This window comes from Agrilus planipennis, unplaced genomic scaffold (genome assembly GCF_000699045.2).
Source record: "Agrilus planipennis isolate EAB-ADULT unplaced genomic scaffold, Apla_2.0 scaffold5, whole genome shotgun sequence".
Taxonomy (NCBI): Eukaryota; Metazoa; Arthropoda; class Insecta; order Coleoptera; family Buprestidae; genus Agrilus; species Agrilus planipennis.
In genome coordinates this window covers 514,942-538,529 of record NW_020442468.1, presented here as the reverse complement: position 1 = coordinate 538,529, position 23,588 = coordinate 514,942, and the positions used below count along the sequence as shown (strand labels likewise).

At 34.0% G+C, this 23,588-nt stretch overlaps 4 protein-coding genes and 1 long non-coding RNA gene across 8 annotated transcripts in view; 2 read left to right on the top strand and 3 right to left on the bottom strand.

The window, feature by feature from the left end:
- The first annotated feature begins 18 nt into the window (after positions 1 to 18).
- Positions 19 to 1,776, top strand: LOC108734896. Of its 2 annotated transcripts, none has more exons than XM_018466661.1 (4): positions 19 to 187; positions 325 to 906; positions 957 to 1,223; positions 1,298 to 1,776. In XM_018466661.1, the coding sequence occupies exons 1-4, from the start codon at positions 148 to 150 to the stop codon at positions 1,456 to 1,458; spliced, it is 1,050 nt and encodes a 349-aa protein (XP_018322163.1). In that variant the 5' UTR covers positions 19 to 147; the 3' UTR covers positions 1,459 to 1,776. The 2 variants fall into 2 exon arrangements, with proteins under 2 accessions (XP_018322163.1, XP_018322171.1); XM_018466669.1 differs by having other exon boundaries at positions 21 to 187; positions 969 to 1,223.
- Positions 1,777 to 1,831: 55 nt separating this feature from the next.
- Positions 1,832 to 3,375, bottom strand: LOC108734890 (protein SON-like). Its single transcript, XM_018466650.1, has 5 exons — positions 3,136 to 3,375; positions 3,026 to 3,076; positions 2,720 to 2,968; positions 2,380 to 2,662; positions 1,832 to 2,315 (listed from the first exon to the last, which is right to left on the bottom strand). The coding sequence occupies exons 1-5, from the start codon at positions 3,360 to 3,362 to the stop codon at positions 1,887 to 1,889; spliced, it is 1,239 nt and encodes a 412-aa protein (XP_018322152.1). The 5' UTR covers positions 3,363 to 3,375; the 3' UTR covers positions 1,832 to 1,886.
- Positions 3,376 to 3,498: 123 nt separating this feature from the next.
- On the bottom strand, positions 3,499 to 4,278 carry LOC108734967. The gene is made up of 3 exons (XR_001937487.2): positions 4,151 to 4,278; positions 3,911 to 4,089; positions 3,499 to 3,752 (listed from the first exon to the last, which is right to left on the bottom strand). It is a non-coding gene; the product is annotated as an uncharacterized LOC108734967 (long non-coding RNA).
- A 158-nt stretch (positions 4,279 to 4,436) lies between these two features.
- On the top strand, positions 4,437 to 5,196 carry LOC108734933 (nucleoside diphosphate kinase 6-like). Its single transcript, XM_018466708.1, has 3 exons — positions 4,437 to 4,714; positions 4,768 to 4,928; positions 4,990 to 5,196. The coding sequence occupies exons 1-3, from the start codon at positions 4,503 to 4,505 to the stop codon at positions 5,136 to 5,138; spliced, it is 522 nt and encodes a 173-aa protein (XP_018322210.1). The 5' UTR covers positions 4,437 to 4,502; the 3' UTR covers positions 5,139 to 5,196.
- A 322-nt stretch (positions 5,197 to 5,518) lies between these two features.
- The window catches only part of LOC108734859, a 23,167-nt gene continuing 5,097 nt past the window's right edge, over positions 5,519 to 23,588 (bottom strand). For 2 of the 3 annotated variants that reach the window (XM_018466575.1, XM_018466581.1), the window contains 9 exons: positions 20,244 to 20,552; positions 17,385 to 17,683; positions 15,866 to 16,062; positions 11,218 to 15,167; positions 9,937 to 11,161; positions 9,515 to 9,880; positions 7,499 to 7,628; positions 7,105 to 7,340; positions 5,519 to 6,003 (listed from right to left, as the gene is read on the bottom strand). In XM_018466575.1, the coding sequence (XP_018322077.1) occupies positions 5,748 to 6,003; positions 7,105 to 7,340; positions 7,499 to 7,628; positions 9,515 to 9,880; positions 9,937 to 11,161; positions 11,218 to 15,167; positions 15,866 to 16,062; positions 17,385 to 17,683; positions 20,244 to 20,552 (6,968 nt within the window). In that variant the 3' untranslated portion in view covers positions 5,519 to 5,747. Of the gene's footprint in view, positions 6,004 to 7,104; positions 7,341 to 7,498; positions 7,629 to 9,514; positions 9,881 to 9,936; positions 11,162 to 11,217; positions 15,168 to 15,865; positions 16,063 to 17,384; positions 17,684 to 18,643; positions 18,770 to 20,243; positions 20,553 to 23,588 lie in introns of those variants that run through there. The other variant, XM_018466589.1, reaches the window with a different exon arrangement.

The following is a 23,588-nucleotide window of genomic DNA, read 5'->3' as shown; positions in this document are numbered from 1 at the left end:
ATGTTGGTAGACATGCAAACATGAGAGTGGTTTAATTAATTTTTGAATTTCATGTAATGTTGCAGAAAATTGATTCTGTAGTTAAAAAGCAAAATATAATAGTTGTTTAATTTGATTAAAATTTGTTATTAGAATCAGAAGTGCCTAATGTACGGAAATACTTTAGCAGGTGTTTTTCCAGAGCCAAGTAAGTTGAAATTATTTAGTTTGAAGGTTATGTTTACAAACCTTTACTACTTTTATTAAAATATTTTCTTGACAAATTTACTTTAAATATCATTATTTAAAAGAATTTGTTATTTATCATGAGAAATTCTGTCTTAGAGGCGCCACAGAAAAGGAATTTTGTTAAAGAAAATGTTAGGCAAATAAAACGAATACAAAACGTAATGCAAAGAATGTCACAAGAAGGAAAAACTCAGGCTTCAAAAGACAAATTTCAGACAGTTCCTGCCAATCAGCGACCAGTTCCAGTTAAAGCAATAAAACCTATCCAAAAAATATCGGCCAATTCTTTAGCTCAGAAAAAAACTTCAGAAAAGAACATTAAGAAAGCAAAAAAACAGAAAAATCAAAAGATCAGTACTGAGACACAATTAATTGAAGAAAGCGCACCAAGAAGTAAGGAACCATCGGGCGTTAGTTCATTTAGGAGAAATGACAAGTTTGTTACACGTGGTATACAAACAGAAAAAACAGATAATTTAGAAAAATTTTTGGAAACTGGTGTTATTAAATATGCAAGTGACAAATTATCTACCAAACCACCAAATAAAAAAGTCAGTCCTCCTACCACTAAAAGATTTGAAAGTGGTGATGCACCATTAAATTCACCAGAAGTGTGTCGCATTTTTGAAACCAACAAAAGTTTTGGCGACAGTTTAACTGATAAAATAAACTCTTTAAGTAAGTACCTAGTAGTAAATAGAGAAGTCTGGAAGGAAATATTTAATTAGCATTTTCTTCAGATTTAAATGAGAAACCTCATGACTTTATAAAAGAAAATATAATGGCTTTAAGAGATAAATCTAAAAAAAATGAAGCAAAACATGATCCCTGTCAACCCCCTGCTGGTTATCAAAAAGGCCATCTGCCCAAGTATTTGAAAGAACGCAGGGAAGAACAGAAAAAAGAAGTTGAAAAATTAGATATTGATTGTCCTGAAGGTCATGTTCTTTTGCCTGATGAAGAAAGAAGAGAAACTTTAAGGGTATTAAGGCAGAGTAAGTAACTAAAAAATCAATTTCTTGTTATTCTTACAAAATCAGTTTCACCTGCTTATTTACTTTTAAATCAGGCTATGCAGATCGAATACAAGAGTTAAATTCAATGCCTGTCAGAAATGATACTTTACGAATGAGAAGACGTAAAATGGAGATTGAGGAGGAGCTTAAAAAAATTGACGAAGGCATTAAAGTTTTCCAGAGACCAAAAGTCTACGTTAAAATAAATGCCTGATATACAAACGAACTGCTTAAGGTGCTTTTAGATCTCGTAAAAAATTGTAAATGGTAACATTTTTTCGTATTTTCTTTTTTTAACAATTTTATCAAACACAACAGCAAATTGTGTAAAATAAGTATATAATTGACAGGGATTTGTTCAAACAATAATTGTGATATATACATAACATAGAGACGTGTGTGTTTCCTACAATTGCACGTTTATTGTACAAATTTATTGTGATATAAAAATAATAATAAATTCATTGACTGTCTGAATTAGAATGTAGAATCAACAGCAAAGTAAAATAAAAACTTTCAGATTGCTTAATAACTGTAATACGACTCATGATAGATTTTTCAATTTTAACAAAGTAAAACAAACAATCTTTATTTTTCAGTAGTTATTAAGTTATTATTACAAAAAAAAAATGAATATATGATTTATGAATTATTCGAATCCGGTTTTTCCACTAAATCAACTGAAGCTTCTTTAGGATTAGTAACTGTCGAATCCACATTGTCAGATGGACGAGAACTTTCTCCAGTATTCCCTAAATTTTCACCCGAAGCTGACGCTGGAGGGGTACCACTTGATAAGTTGCTTGCTTGGGATTCATTCACATTTTCTAGGATTGTGGACGTTGCATTTGGTGCAGCTGTAGCACTTGTTACGGTGCTAGTAGTAGCGGTTTTTGATGGAATTGATCGATTATTATATCTGGGCAATCGGGGCCTAAAATAGGGTGTTACAGGCGGAATAGGAACAGAGAAAGGCCGAATCATTGGATATCGAAAACGGGGGTACGGTATGGACTGTCTCATTCCGAAAGGCGGATAAGGCATAGGACCCGGAAACCAAACATGTTGTCCCTAAATAATTAAAATTGAAAACGTGAATGAGGACAAGCACGTATGTTAAAGTAAAACATATTACTTCTATATATTCGTACTCAGGCAACATATACCCTTCCTCTTCTTCTATTAATTGACTATTCTTTAGAAATAATTCTTTCTTGTCTGATCTAGGTGGTGAATTTCTTTCTTGTGATCCCTTATACCCTCTCCCTGGTGTATATCTCTTCTCCTTGTCATCTTTGTGTGGAGAACTGCGACTTCTATACGGCGATCTTTCTCTGGGTCTTCTATAAGGTGACCTTCTTTCTGGGGTGCGCCTATAAGGTGAACGTCTGCGATAGGGTGATCTTCGGTTTGGAGATCTATATTAGATGTTAAATTATTATTTGTTTGTTATTTTTTTAATTCTCTAAACTAACCTTTCTGGGGGTCCCATATAAGGAGATCTTCGGTAACTTTTGTCATCTTTACGTCTTTCGGGAGATCTGCTGTATTTTTTTCGGGAGGAATTGGGACTTCGTGGAGGAGACCGACTATAGCGTTTTGAGGAGGGTGATCTACTGTTGTGTTTCGTGGAATGGTAAGGACTGCGACTTCGAGAAGATCGTTTTTTAGAAAAATGGGGCGAACGACTTCTTCTAGAATAATTGCTCAGGGGTGATCTTCGCCTGTAACCAAACTCACTTCGATAAAATTGTTATAACTAAAAGAATAAACTAACAAACCTGTCTCTGTTTTCTGTATGTTCCCGCCTCCTTTTATCACGTTCTGTTTCTCTGCAATTATTAAAAAAAAGTGGTAAATTCATTGTAATGCTTGTAAATTGCTCTTTTACCTATAATATCTATCACGTTCTGTATCAAGGCGTTTCGAATCTCTATCTTCAGACCTACTACCGCCATATTTCCTTTTATATTCGTCATCTGATCTCTTTCCTTCTGCATTTTTTTGCGATCTAGGAGGGGATATTCTTGTTTGTAATTTACTTGGTAGATTTTTAAAAATTCCTTCTACTTTAAAAGCCGCTTTATCTCTCGGATTGATATCAACTTGGGAATGCATACAACCTGAATCCCTAAAATATTTACCAATAAAAAAATATGTAAAATGGTTAACAAGTTTCTATACCAATAATTTTAGTTTTTGTCTAATTATGATGCTTCTAGTTACTATATAATTACCAATTTGATTCAAAANTTTGTATTGTGACTTCTTCTTCTTCTTCATTCCTGTGAATCTTCTACTGTGCAAATCCATATTGTATCATATAGACAGGAGTCATCTCACGATTTATCTTTTAATTTAATTTAATTCAAAAACTGTTATGATTATATTTTGCATAGAGTGCTACATTTTATAAACAGTTTGAGATATTAATGTATTACATGAAAAAAAAGAACAATAAATACAATAAAACGTAGTAATCGTTCCAAGTGACCCTGCAAACCTATCCTGGAGATACCGATGTAATGAGTATCAAAAAGTGTTTTGTGTAATATGCAACTATTATAACTTATTATATATAGCTATTAAAATTAAAAAGAAAAAGAACACTAATTGGAAACCGTAAGATATTTGTAGATGAAAACTTAAAAAAATGGTACCTGTACCTCGTCTGTGTAAGATTAAGTCTGCAACATTTTCTATAGCAGTTACCAGAGGCGGTGGATTTGGATTGTTTGGTATATTATGTCTCTTGATTTCTACTTTTATTAATGTTAAATCACGTCGTGTAATTTGAGCTAAAACAGCACTAGTTCGTACTTTACTTTTCGGTTTTTGCGCACCCCTTTAAATAAAAAAGAAAAGGAGTTATGATAATGAGACAATAGGACATTAAATTCAAACACCTTTTAGAACTATTTTCGGCCATAATTCCACACCTTTATTAGCATTTTATTTAAAATTCTACACTTTGAAGAATTAATGGTTATATTCACTAGTGTTTATTAATTATGTCAACTGCCAAAATTATCTATGATCATTTTTAGTTTTTGTTCGTTGCCAACTGAAACAAATGAAAATCTTGAAAATCATAAATATTTTAACCATAGTGATTTTAACCATATAATTTTAACTTATCTCTGATTTTACCCTTTGTATATCTATTATCTATGATTTTAACTATGAATTTTAACCATGATCAACCATGATTTTAACCTTAGTTTTAGTTCTTTAAGTTTATAATAAAGTTTTAAAGAAATGGGTTATTTAGAATTAACTTTGGCAATTTTAAAGCCTAACGTAGCTGTAAATCCTGTTGCCATTAAGTTTGTTAAGAATCTAATTATAACCTCTAACTTTAAAATTGTTCGTTCTAAGCGACAAAAATGTAAAATCAAGGAACTTCAACTATTTTATGAAGAACATAAAGATAAATTCTTTTATAATAGATTAATAACATTTATGAGCAGGTGGGTTCCTTTTGATAATATAACGAACGAACGAAATATGGAATATTTCATAGTGGGCCTTCTGAGCTGTTCATATTAGCCAAAGAAAATGCAATACAAGATTGGCGAAAACTTCTTGGTCCAACCAAGGTTTATAGAACCCAATTTGAGGAACCAAATTCACTAAGAGGTCTCTTTGGGCAATCTGACACTAGAAATGCATTTCATGGATCAGGTTACTAATGTTACCCTTAGCCTTTTTTGATAGGAATAACGTCATAGCTTTACCCTTGTAGATAGCAAAGAATCTGCAGAAAGAGAAATGAGCATATTTTTTCCAGAATTCAATATTAGTGATTGGTTTGTTTCTGAAGAGCAGTTTTTTGTAAATGGAGAAATTAAATTCCAAGAAGACAAATTTATACATGTAATACAGCATACTTAATTATTTCACTGCATTTATTTTGCATTTAATAGCACTAATAATAAAGGTTTATTTTGCATTAATTTAGTTTATTTTCACTCATATAATACAAGTCAGTCGTTTATTCTTACATTAAATTAGAATAAAGTTATAAAATGTGTTGCGATGCAGTGTAGGGTAAGTACCTTTTGAGTTCCACTTTGGTTATTATTAAAAAGTGTTATTCACATTAGTTGCTACAATCTGATTTGTGAGAAATTAATTGAATTAAAAACCTATTCTTCAATAAATGTTATAGAAGCTCGTAATATTACAAAAAAAAACAATTAAAAGAAAGTTGCTTACAGTTTTAAATACGGTTAAACAATTCATTAAAAAAAGTACAAAATAAATACAAAGAAAACGTCTGTAAATTTCGGTACTTTATTCCTTATAACTTTTAATTCTTCGATGCTCCCATTTCATTTTATTTTAATTTTTATTAGATAAAAGTTCGTTTTGGTTTCTCTTTTCACAACATACGCGCAATAAACAGGTCGTCCCATCTAAATTCCTCAATTTCGTTTTATCAATAAATCGAACGCTCTTGTCTGCCAAATTCAGTTGCAACAAAAAAGTTCATGTACTACATCACAATAGAAGCCTTTTTACACCACAGTCGACACAAAATTTGGCAGAATCGATGGGATACTTGCTACCACATTCGTGGCAAAACTTGGGTACCTTTTGCTGTTGATGTTGGACGCCGATAGGATGGGGATGGGACGGGGATGTGGACGACGTATCTGTACCACTGGAACTAGTACTCTCTGTGTTCATTTTTTGGCAATCCAATGGTGTTAATTTTGTTGAACGAGCACGAATTTTAGATGGCTTTCTGTTAAGACTAAAGTAAAACACTTAAGAGACATAACTAACATACATTTTAAATATAAGGTAGGATATTGTGGTAAAGACGTGAATAAAAAATTGTCTGCTGAAGACAAAAGTAAAGTACATAATTAATATCCATTAAAAATTGAGACTGTGGAAAAGGCATAAATGAGCTAAGAAGCACCCTAATTATCACTAAAACTACGGATACGTGTTGCCCCCACTTCTAATGCGGTTAATAATGCTCTCATTAAAAATGAGCAAAATGCGCGCCTGCAGTGAAAAGTTTTAATGTAAATTAAGGAGAGTCCCTTTTAGTTATGTTTAAATTTTTACCTGCTGAAAGCAGTCTCAACTATTCTTTTGGGAAAGGAAATAGAGATTTTGGACGGGGAATAAATAATCTGGAAGTGGCTCCCTAATTACTACTCTTTATAATGCGAATTCGCATTAATAATGCCCTTATTAGAAGTGAACGAAACACGCGACTAGAACTTGAGACTTACCATAATTACAACTATACCTTTAACTACGAACACGTGTTCGCAGTGAAATGTTTTTTGTAAATTAGGGCAAATTCATTTTAGTTATGTTTATATGTTCATCTGCCCTAAGCAGTCGTTCGGGAAAGAAAACTGAGAGTTAACTAATAAATAAAGTAAAAGACTGTGGACTTACGTTAATAATGCCCTTATTAGGTCCCGTGTTGACGCATTAGATATGGGCAAAACACGTGTCTACAGTGAAATGTTTTAGTGGTAATTAGGGTGAGCCTCCTTTACAATTAGTTAAGTTTATATGTTTGTCTGTTCTAAGTGGTCACCACTATACCTTTGATGGGAAAGAAAATGAAGTCTTTGGTAAACATACAAATAAATTAAAGGAGATTTACTCTAATTAGTGTTAAACCCTTCACTAGGGACACGTGTTGCGCCCATTTCTAATGCGGTTAATAATGCCCATATTAGGTCCCGCGTTGACGTATTAGGTGGGGGCGAAACACGTGTCTGTAGTGTTTTAGTGGTAATTAGGGTGAGTGTCGTCTAGTTCATTTTTTCTTAATGATTTGATAAGGTTTCCTTTGGTGCAAGAGTATTAAAACAGTTTTGTTTACCTGCTGTACGCAGAGTCGCCACTATTCTTTTGGGAAAGTTGAATATCGTCTTTTCCGGGACTGTACAGGTCGTCGCTAACGTCACTGGTTTGTTGCATCTTCTGCTGTTTCTCTTTTAAGTACATTTCCTCGTATTTTTTGTATTCTTCATACAGCTCGTCATCAACTGCGAAAAGATCATCTGCCGTTGCTTTGAAGGTGCTGACTTTAATAGACTCCTGTTCATGACGTTTTATCTATTTTATAATAAATGCATGTTACAAATTTTGTCATACTAAAAGATGAATATGAAAGTTTTTCCAATTTGAATTTGTTCAATTTTCTGATAAACTTAATTCAGGAGGTCCATTCCACACGATCCCAGAAGAGAATAATATATTTTTTTCTTACTTACCTCCTTACTAGCAATTTGTTGATGTCCAGGACTTTTCCGATCTGGACTTCTCCTGTCTTGTTTGCAGTGGATTAGTTCTTTGGGTTTCTGTGGCCTTGATTTGATAGCTGGTTCTAACAAGGATAGGGACCTTTTTAAATAGGAAGAGGAAGGATTATTTTTCTTTTTTACAGATACAATTGGAGGCGTTGCGTACGAATTTACCGATATCGACTGTTTTAATGTTTTTTGTGGAAGCCGAGTGGTTTTGGACTGATTTTTATCAGCTTTAAAGGACGGGCTGTTTTTGACTATTTTATTTGTAACTGTTGGTTTTTCTAAAGAGGGTAGCATATTTGTTTTGGTGTTTCGATTAGGAAGTTTGGGTTCGGCAACTGATTCAATCTTTTTGTCGCATTGGACACTAAAATAATCGGTATTGTTGTTGTTCTTATTCCGTACGTCATCAATTGTAAATATTGGATCTCCTTCCGGAGATGAGTCGAACGCCAAATTGGAAGGGATTATTAAATTGTCGTTTTCGTTAATCAATTTTGGATCAATATTGCAAATGTCGTCCCCGAAATTACACTTGTTAATCATATTATTGATAATGTATTTATTATCGGTCATATTTCTTTGTTGGTGAAGAAAAAAACTGTCGATTTTCTCTTTCTCTTTGTTCTCCGGAAAATTTTCTTTTATAAAGTTTTCAATTAGATCAAACTCCTCGTTTAACTGACTAAGTTTGTCCTGAAAGAGGAACGGGGGATCTATTACCGATGAGCGTTTACCATTTTCTATTATTAGTTTTTCATCGGACTTGTACTGTTTATTGAATGTCAAGGGAGAAGCATTGGGAAGAAGGGGAGTTTTGGTTATGCCGTTTGTGGTATGAGGGCGGTTATTAGTTGTATTAAGTAGGGTTGAATTGGACGTGGGGGGAATAAAATCGTCACCCTCCAATAGTTCCTCCAACTGGCGCTTTGCGGATAAAAAGGGATCGTAACCGAGCTCGGCGCAACTAAAAAAATTGTAGTTTAAGACTTTAAAAATATTGTTAATGATGCTGATATTGTCTACTTAAAGTTAGTATTAAAAATTGATACCTAACTATCCATTCAACCACACAAAACTAATGAAATTCAAGTAACCCCTGCATTGGATTGGAAAATACCAAAGGTTAGTAAGCATTTTGTTTTAATACATCAACTACTGTTTTAGGCAAATGAAACGGACTGATTTACGATTAATTTTGGATTAATTGCATGTCCTTTCTTTTAGGAACCTTAGGGGTTGAAATAACGTTGACTGTGGTATCACGTTCATATTTTTCAGACTTATTAAATAATGCTGTTTTTAATACCATTTCTTTTAAAAAAAATGACACAAAATTTAAACAATGGCATGATATACTGATAACTCAGGTCATCAAGTATAATAGGATTCATAAAAAAGATTTTCATTAAACTTCAAAAACTCACAATAATTATTTCGGCAAACTTTGCTTCGTCAAGATTGTGAATGTCTACCATGTAATACTGATTCCACTTTAATCATTTACAGCAACATCATATAAATATTTAGAAACTTGATATTATATTAAATAATTAATCAGATGTCAATAATTCACTAATGGTTAACATATTTTAATAAAAAGTTTCGTTCTATTTATTACAATTGTTGTTAAGGATTTAACACAATAGCTTAATCAGTACGAAAATGCTGTACCATCTGACGAAGGAAGTTTGGCAAAACGATTACAATGAGTATTTTGTATTGTACCAAATCAAATAAAGTTTAGTGATAATCTTTAGGTTGTTTTTAGTTTTGATATTTATGTATTATGGATTATCACCAAGTAAGAGTCAAGTTGATTCACTATGGAAAATACTTCGTTGTTAGGAGAATTTTTCGTAGTGGTCGTCTGCTGCGATTTAGATAGAGTAGCCCGATCCTACTTTTTTTTATTAAAATTTCTTAACAACAAATTTGTTCTTGTTTCTTTTAATATTTTGTATATTAACACAGTATAACCTGTTATCACATCGCGCTTTTTCCTTGCTGCTTTTATTAGAACTTTGGTAATCCTGGTTTTTAGAATCAATCGGTGGCAAGGAAACAGGGGTCGTTTCTTTCGGTTTCGCGGCAGATTTTCTGGCAGCTTTAACATTTATGATAGGCAAATAGAAATCATCTTTAGGACTATCGCCAGTGTTAGTTATCAGAGATGACTCCATTTTGGTGTTGGTTTCGTTCAAGCGTTTCGGCGATGATACGATTATCTCATCGTGTTTGCAAAGATTACCACCAGTTACGTTAAAAAAACACAGAAGACATGTTTCATTAACTTTATTGGAACCATCTTCGAGTGCGTTTGTTAATTTTTTATCACCAGCTTGCCTGTAATTATTGTTAAAATACAGAAACGACGGAAAGAAATTTCTCGAATGACTCACCATCCTGCAGTCTGGTAATTTGAAAATTTTGTATTAATTTGGATTGGAACTTGAAAATCAGTATATTTTTCAGGTACATACAATCCGAGTTCTGAAGAATCACCTCTTTTTGTTCTGTCGTTTGCTAAATTTGCAATTGTAATAATCGATTTTGTTTTCTTTTTCTTCCTTCTCTTTTTACTCCTCACACTACATTGTGACATACCCTTTCCCATTTTGCTTCTTTTACCTTTATCGTTTTTGCAAAAGCATCTCACAATCTTCTTGGCCATGCTCGTGATTCCCTTCTTGAAACTCATCTTTTGTCTCTTCTTTGGTATTACCTCCTGACTGGAAGCCGGAGATACTTTTTGCTTTGGCACGCAAGAAGCCAAAAAATCGTCAGCAGCTATGCGGATAATTTGCGAATGCGTCAAGGAACACATTTCGTCAACCGAAGTACTATCAGACGTGACTGTAGTGACGGGGAATTCAACTTCGTCTTCAGTTCTGTCTTCTACAGTTTTCCTTGGAGAAATTGCCCTACTTAATCCCTCCAATCCCTTGTTCGCATACAAATTAAATGTTTTTAAAACGCATACGTCACTGCAACATTTTCGTACTGATTCCTTTAGCCTGGCTGAACTTAAAGCGTTCACCCAAACGCTACTGCTATCGCCATCTAAACTTTCCAAATCGTCGAAACCCGTTTCTGCCTCTTTGAAAACTTTTACTGTATTACCATTATCTTTATTCCCGTCTCCAATTATTAAATCGTCTGACTCTTGTTCAACCTCCTTTTTAAAAACGGTTGATTTTACCGTATTCCAACTGCTGGCATTGCTTAACGTCATTATGGAACCCCCTGACTCTGAAATCTTACATTCTTGATTGGAACAAAGTTTCGACGGTGTTGGTGAGGTTTTTTCTAAATTTGAACTACTGAGCGATTGTAAAAACGCATTCAGTGGAGACGCTTCCTGAACTGACGAAGTCTGTCGCTTAGCTGCAGAATTGATACGTTTCGATTGTCTTATCTTTGAGCTGGATTTCTTAAAATGGTCGGCATTGTCAGTAGCATGTGCTGGAGCAAACTTTAAGCATTCCAATGACACTTGGGGGCTACAATTAACAATTTCGTTTGTATACGTAGAATTGGATTGCCTAATATCGTTTTTCTGATTAATCTCCGATTTCAATACGTTTAGATCTTTCTTGTGCATGATATTATTAGTATCGCTTTCTTCTACAGGAAATAAAGAAGTGTGAAAATTTGAAAGTATGAGAAAAGATGAAAATTACCTGTCGATTTGGCAGTCTCATATCTTCTTTCCTGGTATATAATTGTTTGTTGTGGTATGTCTATTTCTTCGACTAGTTGCGATTTATTTTCTACCACGAAGATTTTTAAGTTACGACTTGTTTGAAATTCTTTCTTTCGGTTAATTAAATTAATGAGTTCACTGCCCACAATTGCTTGTATGGACGATTCAGAGGAAGATCTAATTAGTGTTAGGGGCCGATGTTCGCACAGGGACGACTCCGATAATGCACGAAGAAAGGACTCCCCGCAATTGTGAATGCTTCTATGACCTTCGCCTTTAAAATATTTCTCAAGTTGTCCATTTTTCTTCTTAATTTTTCGGGAGAAAGTTGACTTTTCTAATACGGGTATTTTGGATGTTTTAGAAGATTTCTCTTGGATTGATTTAGGAGCTTTTTGGATGTTTTTATCCAACACCCTGTCTGCACTGATGGCGCCTATAGCTGCAAAAGTAGTAGTGCAGAGATCTACTGTTTGGTCATTCTGCTCAGGGTTATTTGTGGTTACTAAATCGATTCTGTGTTGAGCAAGTTCTAACGTATTTTGTGTAAATTTTGACACCGACATCGAATTATTTATCATATTTAAAGTGCTGCCCGCATCTTTACATTCATCTTGAGTGGGCTTCTTATCAACAAGTCCCAATAAATCCTTGTTTGGATCTTCTCTGGAACATTCTTTAGGCATCTCGCTGACATTAGAATCAGAAATTGCAAACATTTCTATAATTTCTTCGGTAATATCATTAGTCGTTTTGAACGAAAAATTGCCTTCGGTTTTTATAATTTTATTTTTTTTATTTAAATCTGCACCAGTGGCAACATTTATAATTTCATTAACAATATTAGATGGAAGTAGTTGAGAGTGTGTATTTTCCACTGTACATGATGATATTTGTTCAATACTTGAATATTCAATACTGTTTTGATTTTGGTTAGGTGTCTGTTCATAAGATTTTTGGATTGTCCCCATTACAAGACCTGCTTCTTTTTTGTTTAGGTTAACTGTTTTTGATTCTGTTGCTGTTGGAGTTTCATCTCTTTTTTGTGGTACATTTCTGGACCCGCTAGATTGCCATTTCTCTAATGTAACCGATTTCAAGTTAAAAGTTTCTTTTGAATTGTAAGATGCTTGGGTTTCAATTGAAGCTGAGGAATCGTTACTTTCAAGTTTACGTTTGTGTTTAGGTTTGAGAATCTTTCGACTGTTGCTATCGCTCTCTTGAATATGGTCATCAAGCTTCACACTTGCTGAAGGATCAGAGTTTTTCTCCGTCAATGGCGTTTGTTGAGAACATTCTGGATCACTTTTCGAATGAGCTCCATCCGAAATTAAGCAGTGGTATTGCTGACTTACATCCGGTTTGCCACAACGTAATACATTCACAGATTGTAATTTTGTATAATTCTTTAGGATACTCGTTTCTGTTGTTTTTTTCGACTGTTCATCAACGGAACCAAAACCTGAATCGTAATTGTAAGCTTTATGAGCAGATTCCTTCGTATCAAAAATTGATGGATCTGATGAGTCGAAATTGAGACATTCTCTGGAATCTACACTTGTGTAATCTCCATTTTTGGTAGTTTTATTGGAAGAATTGCAAATGGAATCCCCGCTGGAGATCGCAAACTGCTCTGTCGTATTTTTTGAATTTCTATTTTCAATATATAGAATCCACCCGTCGGGTGATGTGGAAACCGGGTTTTCACTAATAGTTTTATTCGTGGAAAAGTGATAGTCAGAAGGAACGTACGCTTTTGAACTTTCATGTCTTTCCATTCTACTGATTGTATGCGACGACGAATTGCAAATTTCATAATCGATAGTTTTTATTTCTTTTTCGGAAGTTGTGTTAATACTAGATGAGAAATCTTCTTTTTCTATCATTTGAACACCAGAACATAAACCGTGCATAAAACTTTGAGAAGGCCTATGTTGGTAATTAAAAATATCTTCTTGCGATTGGACATTTCTCCTTAAATCTATACTGTTCTTTTTTAAACGTTCTCTTAGATGTTTCAAGTTTTTGTTTTTTGTGAATGTTTTTGAAACATCACCTCGAATCATACGATGCTCGAAGCAGCGAGGTTCGTTGTGTCTGGTTTTCGAACCAAAAATTCGTTTCCGGAAATGGCAGATCATTGCTGATACGTCGTCTCGACGAGAAGCGTCATCGTCATTACAGAAAAATTCTTCCTCCTTTCCTTGAAACGACCTGGGTTGTTTTAATAGGTTATTAGATTGTTTCCACAAATATTCCGATGGCTGGCAGATGTCACTGTTAGTATTATCTTTGCGTTTTCCCAAAACCGTTTCAGAAGCGTCATTCGTATCTCTATCCATTTGCAGTTGATATAACACATGGTCATCTTTCTTTCTCTCTGTATAAATTTTCTTGTTTTGAAACGATTCCTTTGATTCAGATTTTAGTAAATCCTTAGAGTCGAATTTATTAAATGAATCTTTTATTTCAACTTTATCAATAGACGTAATATTTCGTGTCACTAAATTGTTTTCACAAGTATCCTGTGATATAATCGTATCTGTAGAATCCGTCAATAACTGACTACTTTCACTAGATGGTATCGGTAGTTGATTGCAACTGTTCTCGACCAATTCGACTAAATTTTTTGAAAAGGCCAGTATCTCGTCAGATGACTTCAAGCTTGTGTATTTAAACGAGTTTTCGAACTTTGGACTTGTGGGATACGAGTCACCTTCGTAAGTATAATTGTGAAAACCGATATCGGAATTGATGTTTTCTAAACTATCGAAGTCTTCACTGACGCAATTAAGGTTTCCGGACGTCTTCGTAACGATTGGACTGCTGACTCTTGAAGATGTCTTAATATCAACAATACTATCCTCACTATTAACTTCTCTTAACTTGATTTTGATCAAATCTGTTTTATTAGTTGACTCGTACTCTATCTGTAACGTTTTGTTTTCTTCTGCAGAAGTCTCTTTAATGTCCAGGTTATCGCAAGGAATCTTCTTTTTAATTTTAGACTTTAAATTACGATTACAATTTTCGTCATAACTAGCTGATATTTGATTATCATTTTCTTTGGTTATCTCCTCAACTATGGACTTTGGAAGATTTGCGTAAATGTTATCATGTTTCGTGAATTTGGCGTTCGTCGTATTTCGACTTTTGAAAGTTTTCAAAGTTTTGATTTGTTTTTTCCCGGAGTAATCACTACGAGCCGACAAATCGCCACTTTGCTTACTGTTGACTGATCCTGTTTCGACAACGTCAGCGTTTGTAAGAAGTGATCCTTTATTGTGATCATTTTTGGTGTCAATAATTCCAATATCGACTAATGTCTTGACGGGTTGTGCACCGCTTCTTCCGGAAGCACAAGAAGAATCGTTGTTACGGAACGTATTTATATAAAATCTGTCGTTGTCCACATCTATTTTTAATTTATCTTCATTTTTATAATCGCGGTCTTTACTACGCAAATTCTTTTCAGAAATGACTCGTTCGACGTATTTGCTACCGCCAAACACTTTAAATTTAGGTGAGCGTCCAATGGCGGTTTCTTGACTCCTGTGGCGCCCTAAACTGTCATCTCTAGCGGTGTAGGAAATGCTCAAAGGACTCGGTGAATTCAATTCCTCCACTGACGAAAAGCAAACGTTTGAAAGAGACATTGGAACTGGAAGCCTATTTGATGTTGATGCTGATAATCCATGCAAGGACATTTCGGATTCGTGTAATTTCATCTTCAGATCACAATGGGGTGACTTTTCAATTGGATGTCGTTTCCGTTGCTCCTCCACCCACGTGGTTAAACGACCTGGTGATTTTACGACTTCCTCGTCTGCCGTTATTTGTGTTACTGACATTCCAAGCACGCCACTGTTCACCGAGATGCTATCAACTTTCCCGCTTCCCCGCATCGTCGATGGTTTCGGTTTAGAACTGGGGAAAAAAGGAAAGAGAGTTGAATGGATAAGGGATATTAGGATATACCTAGGTACGTTTGGTTAAGGAGAAGGGAAAGAAAAATCTACTACCACATTGGGAACGGATTTCAAAGGGTATTATTATGTCTAATAAAAAGGATAATCCATATAAATATATCTCTTTCCTTCCTCCCCAAATCTTACCCAATTTTTATTTTTTATTATATAAGGAATTTTAAGAATTAAGGTTGCAGCAAACCATATTAAATTAACCCTTTATTAAGATACTTTGATTTTATTTGATGATGAATTCAATACATCAGTCAATTAATTTTACCCTCTACAAATAACCTCAAATTAATGAGGAAGAATTGTTGCTACCGTCACTCCCTTGCTGGGAATCCAACCTGGACCCCTTTATTATTATTATTAATGAGAGACTTTGAATTTTTGTAGTGTTAGTTTAATGTATTAGTGAATTGATTTTACCCACTGCAGATAACCTCAAATTAATGGGGAACAACTGTTACCACTGTCACTCCCTTGCCGGGAATCCAACCTGGACCCCTTTATTATTATTATTAATCAGATACTTTGAATTTTTGTAGTGTTAATTTAATGTGTTAGCGAATTAATTTTACCCACTACGGATAACCTCATTTTTCGTGGAATATCCCTACTGTTTGTATCATAAAGTTATCATTAGAGGCTTACCTCTTAATAAGGTCCTCAACGGAACCTTTTCTGGGCTCCTTCTTCTGTGGTACTGGTTTATTATCCCTGATTGAGTCGCCACGTGTTAAGTGTCTGCCCGCTGTGGCCTTTCGATTCAGTTCATTTTGCCTTTCGTCCTTGCTCTTCGTCCTCGGGCTGGTTTCAAAGTTGTTTGAACTGGCACTTTTCAAATTTGACTAGAATTTGACGTTTTCGTTGTCACATAGGAAATTTATTGTTACCAAAAATGGAACAAATCGGCATTTGACAAATTTCTAAATTAGATAATACCATTTGACAAATGACAATTTACTTATTTAATGAGACATTGGAATTTTGATTTTAGTTTCATGCTAATGCATACAACACATACTTTCAACAATTTTTTTAGTCATTGTGAAGTCCATTTTCATTGCAGATATCCAATTTGTCGAACAAGATGTGATAAATAATAGGTCAACAAAGTTGGGTGTCAAAATAAAACAAAAAAAAAAACAGTAGGGTAGGTAGCCATTTGCGACACAATTTGCGTTGATGAGTCCGAATCTAATATCAGAACCGCTTCTTGATCTTGATATGGATCATAAATATTTCAACCTAAATCCGCTGATTTGGCTTGTTTTGTTTCGAGCTTAGGATAAGTCAAAATTCAAAGTGTGGACAATTTATTGTGAGATCAGATGCAAATTTTCCGCTAAAAATATTATCGAAAAACATTATCGTAGGCTAGTAGAACTCTGAAGCTCTAGGCATCAAGTTTTACGGCAGGTTCAAAAGAAAAAACGGAAAGGAGGGCAATCATTTTCGGTGTATATTTTAACGGAAAACTTAAATCTTACTCCAAAATTCTGGATCCTTAATCACAAAATCATACAAGCAAAATAAGCATCATTCCGATTTTGAGTAGTGATGAGCACAGCAAGATAAAGACCAAGAGTGTCCCAGTCTTGATATTGATATTGGTCCTCAAATGCATAAATTGACCCTTCCCCAATGCATAAATTGACCTTTCAGCGAAGAAGTACAAGTTACTTGAAAGAAGTAAAAAATAAAAAAAAAATTGTCTCTATATTTCAACCATGTGTTATCCAGACATGGGAACAAAGAACTCTTACTCCAAGGACATTATTGTAGTCTTGGTCTTATTCATTTGCTCTTGTTTTAGTCCTAGTCTCGTTCGTTCTATTTTGGTTTTAGTCTTAGTCCTGTTCATTAGGTCTTAGTCTTGATCTCACTAGTATAAATAAAGACATTCTACAAGATCAAGACTAATTTGGCTTATCACTAGTTTTGACGTTAAGATTTTTTCTGGTTGTTTTCTTTCACGCGGTAATGCTCTGAAAGAAGCTAATGATTACACTTTATGGATATTGGAATTAAGATTTCAGGAAATCCTAACGCGTTGAGGTCAGATTCGGACTCAGGATCTCAAACTTCGACGGGAAATGACATATGTGATTACTTTAGTTTCCCGATCCATTCAAGTGATTTTATTTTCCAATTCGAACATGTTACTTACTTGGTGTGGCGAATCTTTTTTGCTCGCATATTTTTCCTTGATCGTTTGCCTTTTGGATTTGTTCAAAGGTGGTACTCGATATTTTGTTCGGGCTTCAAGTCTTTCTTTTGCGACAAGGACATTGGCAGGAGACTTCTGGATACGCGACTTATGCTCTCTACACCACTCGACGTGCCTATCGTAGGCCTTCGGTCCAAAAGCTCTGTCACAGGTTGGACATTTTTCATTCGAACTATTGGTAGTCGTGGAGGTCGTAGTGCGTTTGTCGCCCGACATTTCGGTGGAAGGAACGGCAGCACCTTACGATTTAAATTTTTAAATCTTAATGATTCAGCTTTATCTGTTATTATAAATAAAGTAACTAAAACTGCGAAATTCAAGATACTAAGTTTGCTCAGCGCCAAGCTGTTTATTACCGCTAGTGATTACACCAAATGTATTCATCCTAAACTTCACAGTTAATGATCCCCACGGAAACTATTTGCTATTGTTGTTCGTGTATTTACTGGACAAACTATGTATACTATAAGTACAGTAAAAGTTCCTTAGTCACGGTTTCCTTATTCGCGGTTAAAAATTTCATTATTCGCGGATGCAATCGGTAAACAGAAAAGGATTCGGTGTCATTTATTAAGGGGATTGACCGCAATAGACCGCTCGTGCCTAATGTGAATTTTTCCGAAAACATGTGTTTCTATTCTAAACATTGTCATTTAACGCTGCGAGATAAATATCTATTTTTTTGTATGGTAACAGACAAAGGTTCACACTAACTCGGTACGTTTTTGGTTTTCAATAATATGGTCATTAAAAGCTTTTACAAGTGCTTAAAGTTGATGCTTCTTGTAGCACACGTATTTTCAATAGAAATAAAAAATTTAAAAATGGCCTTCGACAAGCTTTAGAACAAAGCTTTATCTATCTTACTACAAAATTTCAAACTTCTGTTCCAAATATTAAACTCATGATATCTAGAACAGATAAGCACGGCGCATACTAAGGATCGGAACTGATGATATCAAAAAAATACTAAAATGTAAAAATGTATTAGTTTTCTATCTCTCACAAAACATAAAAATGGTATTATTAAAGGACCTTGTGCTTTTACCCAAAAGCGAAATAAAAAAGTTACTTAAGTATTATATGTGACAGAATTATTACCTCACAGACGAAGCGGTCTATTTATATTTTCCATAAATTCGTTGCACAATAAGTGCACTGTTACTAGACGAAACTTTAAAGAACTTGAAAATACTTACAATACATTTTTGTTTCAAAAACGTACAAAGTCACATTTGTCTTTCATATTCCAACTAAACGCATAACTAATAACGTTAACTACGTATTTTGGCTTAATTGACTATAATTACCGACAAAGTTTATTAAAAATTTTATAGGTACAATGGAAATAATATTTTTTAACGTAATTAGTTGACATAGACAATATTACGTTATAAAGCAAAACAGTTTAAATAAGTTGTGCAAATATTTGAACGAGAAAATCGTATGCTGCTATTACACTTGCGTCGAACAAAGATAAAATTAGGAATAATTCACCTTGGCACAGTTTGTTTATAAAGAGGAATTCCTTTTTGAGAGTTTTTTTTCCAGCATTTTACGAAACCATTGCAGATATTATTAATACCATTATAAAAGAATAAAAGTTAATACTATTAATATTACATCTTACTAATATTAAATGCTACCAGCAGATGCACCCGTACGAATATATACAGTATTTAGTAAAACTCTAGATGAAATATCTATAGATAGATATAAAATATAAGTAGTCATTCTTTCTAGATGTGTATTTTAGAGAAAAAATATAGATCTACCAGGATGTTCGTCATTATATGTCATATTCATTTTATGCCCCAAAACTAAAAATATCCACTAATGCAGCGGTTCCCAATTTTTATTTTCTACGAAACCCTTAATGACTCACCCCTTTTTGGCGGAACCCCATCTCGATAATTTAGTAAACTGATAAGAGTTTTATGTCTAACAATCTGTAAGTCGATATAAATCGAAACAGAAACTGTGGCAACTTTCTCAATGACTGTAGAGTATTAATCTTTAATCGTAAGTTCAATCCAAAGATCATTCAAATTTGAATCATTCGATTCGACTTTTTGTTTTAGAGAGGATGAATTCTTAATAAGTATCAATCAAATTCTCATTTGGAAGAAGATAAACATTCGCAACTGTTTTGTTCAGTACATTCAATCCAGAAGCCAAATTTATTTTTTATTGTTACAGAAGATATTTTGTCTCTCACCATAAACTTAGTTGTGGTTATTCGCTTTAAGAACCTGCTGTTTACGTTGAGTTTATCGAATATAACATTGTTATTATCGTTATTGTCATTTTTGTGGCTGTCTTCCCTATTATTCCTGTTATACTGTATTGTAAATAGTTTCTTCATTTTCTCCTGTGCTCATCAAAGTCTTGAAACGAATTCTGTGTTTCTTTTCAACGTAAGACTTAAAATCCGAATGTCCTATCCCCTCATCTGACAACTAGGTATCTTTCTTTAAGAAAAAATAGCATCTAACTCGTCCGTATCATAAAATGAACGGTTAGGGTTTGACCTTTTATTACTGGATTGGTCATGAATTGTTACACTTAATTACAGAATGGTTGCTTTTCCCAAAATTTTGTATATTTTTATTAGGACAAAAACGCCGTACCTCCTGGAACCCCAGGGTTCCACGGAACACCATTTGGGAACCGCTGCACTAATGCTTAGTTTTTTGCAAAACATGAACACATTGGGGTGATATTCCTATACTAATGGCAAAAAGATCTTTTTTACACAAAATCCCAACTCCAATTTCTTCACTTATTATTATTTATTACCTCTGGCCTCTCGTATAATCTTGACGAGTTCCAAGTGCTTCTCCTTCCACTTGGACTTCCTTTGCGGCGGTGGTTGTTTGACGTCCAGTTGTTCGGAGCCACTGCTACCACTTGTCTTCTTCAGATAGGACTTCTGATGAAAGACAGCGAGTTCGGTGCCTTCGACACGCTGCTTCTGGGAATTAAAGATCTTTCTTTTGCGCGTAGCGTTCCTCTCGCATATTCGCTCATGCTTCTTCAAGGGTTCGGGCAGAAAAGTACGGCCACATATGCTACAAGGTACTAGGTGCCCTTGCACCTCCACTACCCCTTAACAAGAATAAAATAAATATAAGTAACACTGCAGTATAATCAGATACTGAAATATTAGTGTCTACAATCCGTTTGAAAGTGATACTCCAGTTATACTCATAAATAAAATTCAAAACAAGGATGTGGCCAGTAGATACGATTCAATATTCTAGAATTATTTTAAAACTTGTACCTACACCGTTTCTTTATTTGATATTTTACTGTTTTGTTAATTTTTTTTTCTTATTACGGAACTGTTTTATCTGAATTTTTAACGTTGAAGATTTTCATATATATTTATTTATATATTTCACTATTTTTTATCATACAATTTCAAAGTTAATGCTTTGATTTTGAAACTATTATTAAAGCGTTCTTTCGTGTCTCTGTGTGTCCCAACTTGAAGCATTTTAACTTTGTCCTATACAAAAATTGTTTTACATTTCTCTGTCGGAATTTCTTTTACTTTAAAAATATGCAAAATGGTGCTCTTCTTGGTTAATTTTTAAATAAAATTTTGTAGTTAGCAAGTACTTATAATTACCACTTACTAAATAATTTTATACATTTACACGAAAAATTTTTTTATTGAGTATCACTTTTAACAGAGAAGAATTTGTAGTTACTACATGGGTATAGCAATACAGTCCTTCCAAGTAAAAAAGAAATAGCGATAAGTTAATTCCATGCAAATACCTTTACCTCAGACTCTTATACAGGTAGAAATTTTATTATATTATTAGTAAATAGTTAACAAAAAGGAATTCTAAGGGAGCAGGCTTTTTAGTTGAAGATGTCTATTTTCACTGAAAATATTAAGCTGAAACTGCACGAATATAATTATAACAAAGAAGTCATTTCTGTGCTCACAAAGGGTTAATTTAGAAATTCAAAAAAGATTGTTAAAAGTGTATCTCTGGAGCGCAGTGCTGTACGGGTGCGAAACACGGACGATGGGCGTGATGTAGTGTTACAGGCGAATGATGAGAATACCGTGGATAGAGAGGTTAGAAATGAGGAGATATTAGAAAGAATAGGAGAACAGAAATCGCTATGGAAGTCAATAGGCGAGATAGTTTGGTAGGACACCTTCTTAGGCATCAAGGGCTAGTTATAAACATAGAAGCAGAAACAGGAGTTAGGAGGAGTAGAGGATCTAGAGTGGATTACTGTTCTCAAATAGTTAAGGATGTGAGATGTTCTAGTTTAAGGGAAATGCAAAGGACTGACGACCTTATGATGATTATATTATTATTACATCAACAATCACGTCCCTTGGATATCAGCTCCTTCCTCACCCCTATATGGAATAGGTTTTACCAGACCTTCAGATCTTTCCACCCTTACAAAGACATATGGTTTATTAACAGCTGTATCCTTAATTACCTAACTGTATTAGAAAATGCCACATTTTTTAGATGTCGGCGATTTGGGAAACAATATACATATATTAAATAATGCGTTATTCAAAAATATTCTTCAGACTAAATTTGGAATCGGTCGAAGGAATAATAAGAAGGTGCCCATGTTTCCGTATTTTTTTTAATCTTCACACCCGTACAAAAAAGGCTGACCGCAAATGCAAAATTTTAAATCAGTTTTATTGTTGTTATGCTAATGGTTTGTTACACGTTTTTTTTTTGTATGTTGTTCGGTTGACATAATTTTCATAGATTTCAAGGTGAACGTGATGGAGGCGTCAAAAAAGACGCCTATATGTATGAGCAAACACCATTTGAGATATACTTGATTATAAAGCAAGTAAACACATATTAAATGTACAGTAATCGATCATGTGCCTTTTTTTCCAAAATGTTTCAGTTTCTAATGGAAATTAGCGCAGTAGTTTCTTGACATTTGCTCTATTTATCGCTGTTTCTTTTTTTGTTGCTGTTTGCGATTCTAAATTTAAGAGTTCGAACTTATTTCCTTGTCGTGTTTAAAACTAACTAATTGAAGTGCATACATTTCGTTTTCTTTGTACAGAGGGAGGATCTATTTTGTTGTAACTTTGCATCTACATTTTGTAAAAATAGTATTTTTATTAATAGTCATTTACACGTTTTATCTTCTCTTTTAAAACAACAAAAGACATAGAGAGGTTGTAATGCATATGCCTCATTAAATCTATTTTTAGCATGGTGAGAACTAATTATTGACAGTCGAGTTTTTGTGACTCGAATTTTAACTTGAATATTCTTCTGTCCTCTTGAGATACATATTGTTTTACATTTATTTCAAACTTAATAACTCGAATTTCTTCGTTTATCTAACTCAAGATTCTGGAAAACTCAGTTGAATTTTCTAGTGAAACTACTAAATTTTCGGTGCGGTACCTATTCAGTATTACTTTAAAAAGCGGTTGGTTTAGGTAGGAAAAGACAGCACGAATGGAGTAGTTACATTGTCTGACATATGATGTGTGATTGTAAGGGTTATTGGAGATAGAATTAGACAGAAGTACATATACATACATAGAAACAATTTCTTCAAAACAATTATTAAATATAGTTCGATGGCAAAGCAGAAATTTTACTTAAATCGATTTTTCTCTAACTTGAACAAAAGTGGTTTCATTTAGAAGGTTGGAGTGATTGACAAAAATATTCTAAATAATTAAATAAAACACCATTTAAGAAAAGGATATTCTATCAGGAAGGGCGACAGAAATCACTGGCGAGCTGGATTTCCGGATTGTAACTTCGTTTAATTGATGAAATCCGTATGGCGGCTGACATCTTCAGTCTTATCAGTTCAGCACCAGCGTTGGAAAATTTGCATCGACATCGTAAAATTCCTGAAAATGTCACTTGTGATAGGAGAAGAAACGCCGAACACCTCTAATCCGTAATATAATCCGTCTTGGGGGTTTCATCAATAAGACGCTGTTAGAATCCGGAAATCTAGTTTCTTCATATGTAACTTCCAGTAAAAATGACCCGTCGTGTAACTTATGATTTGTATTGATAAGTATAATAATAGCACAAATTTCTCAAAAATATAAAACACCGAAACTTAGCTACAGCTTTCTTGCATTGTTTAGAATGTCCTATC

Coding starts and splice junctions, on each gene's coding strand:
- LOC108734896 (XM_018466661.1), top strand. CDS start 148: ATGTACGGAAATACTTTAGCAGGTGTTTTTCCAGAGCCAA. Junction 188..324: donor AGGTGTTTTTCCAGAGCCAA/GTAAGTTGAAAT, acceptor ATTCTGTCTTAG/AGGCGCCACAGAAAAGGAAT. Junction 907..956: donor TGATAAAATAAACTCTTTAA/GTAAGTACCTAG, acceptor ATATTTAATTAG/CATTTTCTTCAGATTTAAAT.
- LOC108734890 (XM_018466650.1), bottom strand. CDS start 3,362: ATGCATTCCCAAGTTGATATCAATCCGAGAGATAAAGCGGCTTTTAAA. Junction 3,077..3,135: donor GAACGTGATAGATATTATAG/GTAAAAGAGCAA, acceptor TAATAATTGCAG/AGAAACAGAACGTGATAAAA. Junction 2,969..3,025: donor CATACAGAAAACAGAGACAG/GTTTGTTAGTTT, acceptor GTTTGGTTACAG/GCGAAGATCACCCCTGAGCA.
- LOC108734933 (XM_018466708.1), top strand. CDS start 4,503: ATGGGTTATTTAGAATTAACTTTGGCAATTTTAAAGCCTAACGTAGCT. Junction 4,715..4,767: donor TTAATAACATTTATGAGCAG/GTGGGTTCCTTT, acceptor AATATTTCATAG/TGGGCCTTCTGAGCTGTTCA. Junction 4,929..4,989: donor AAATGCATTTCATGGATCAG/GTTACTAATGTT, acceptor TTACCCTTGTAG/ATAGCAAAGAATCTGCAGAA.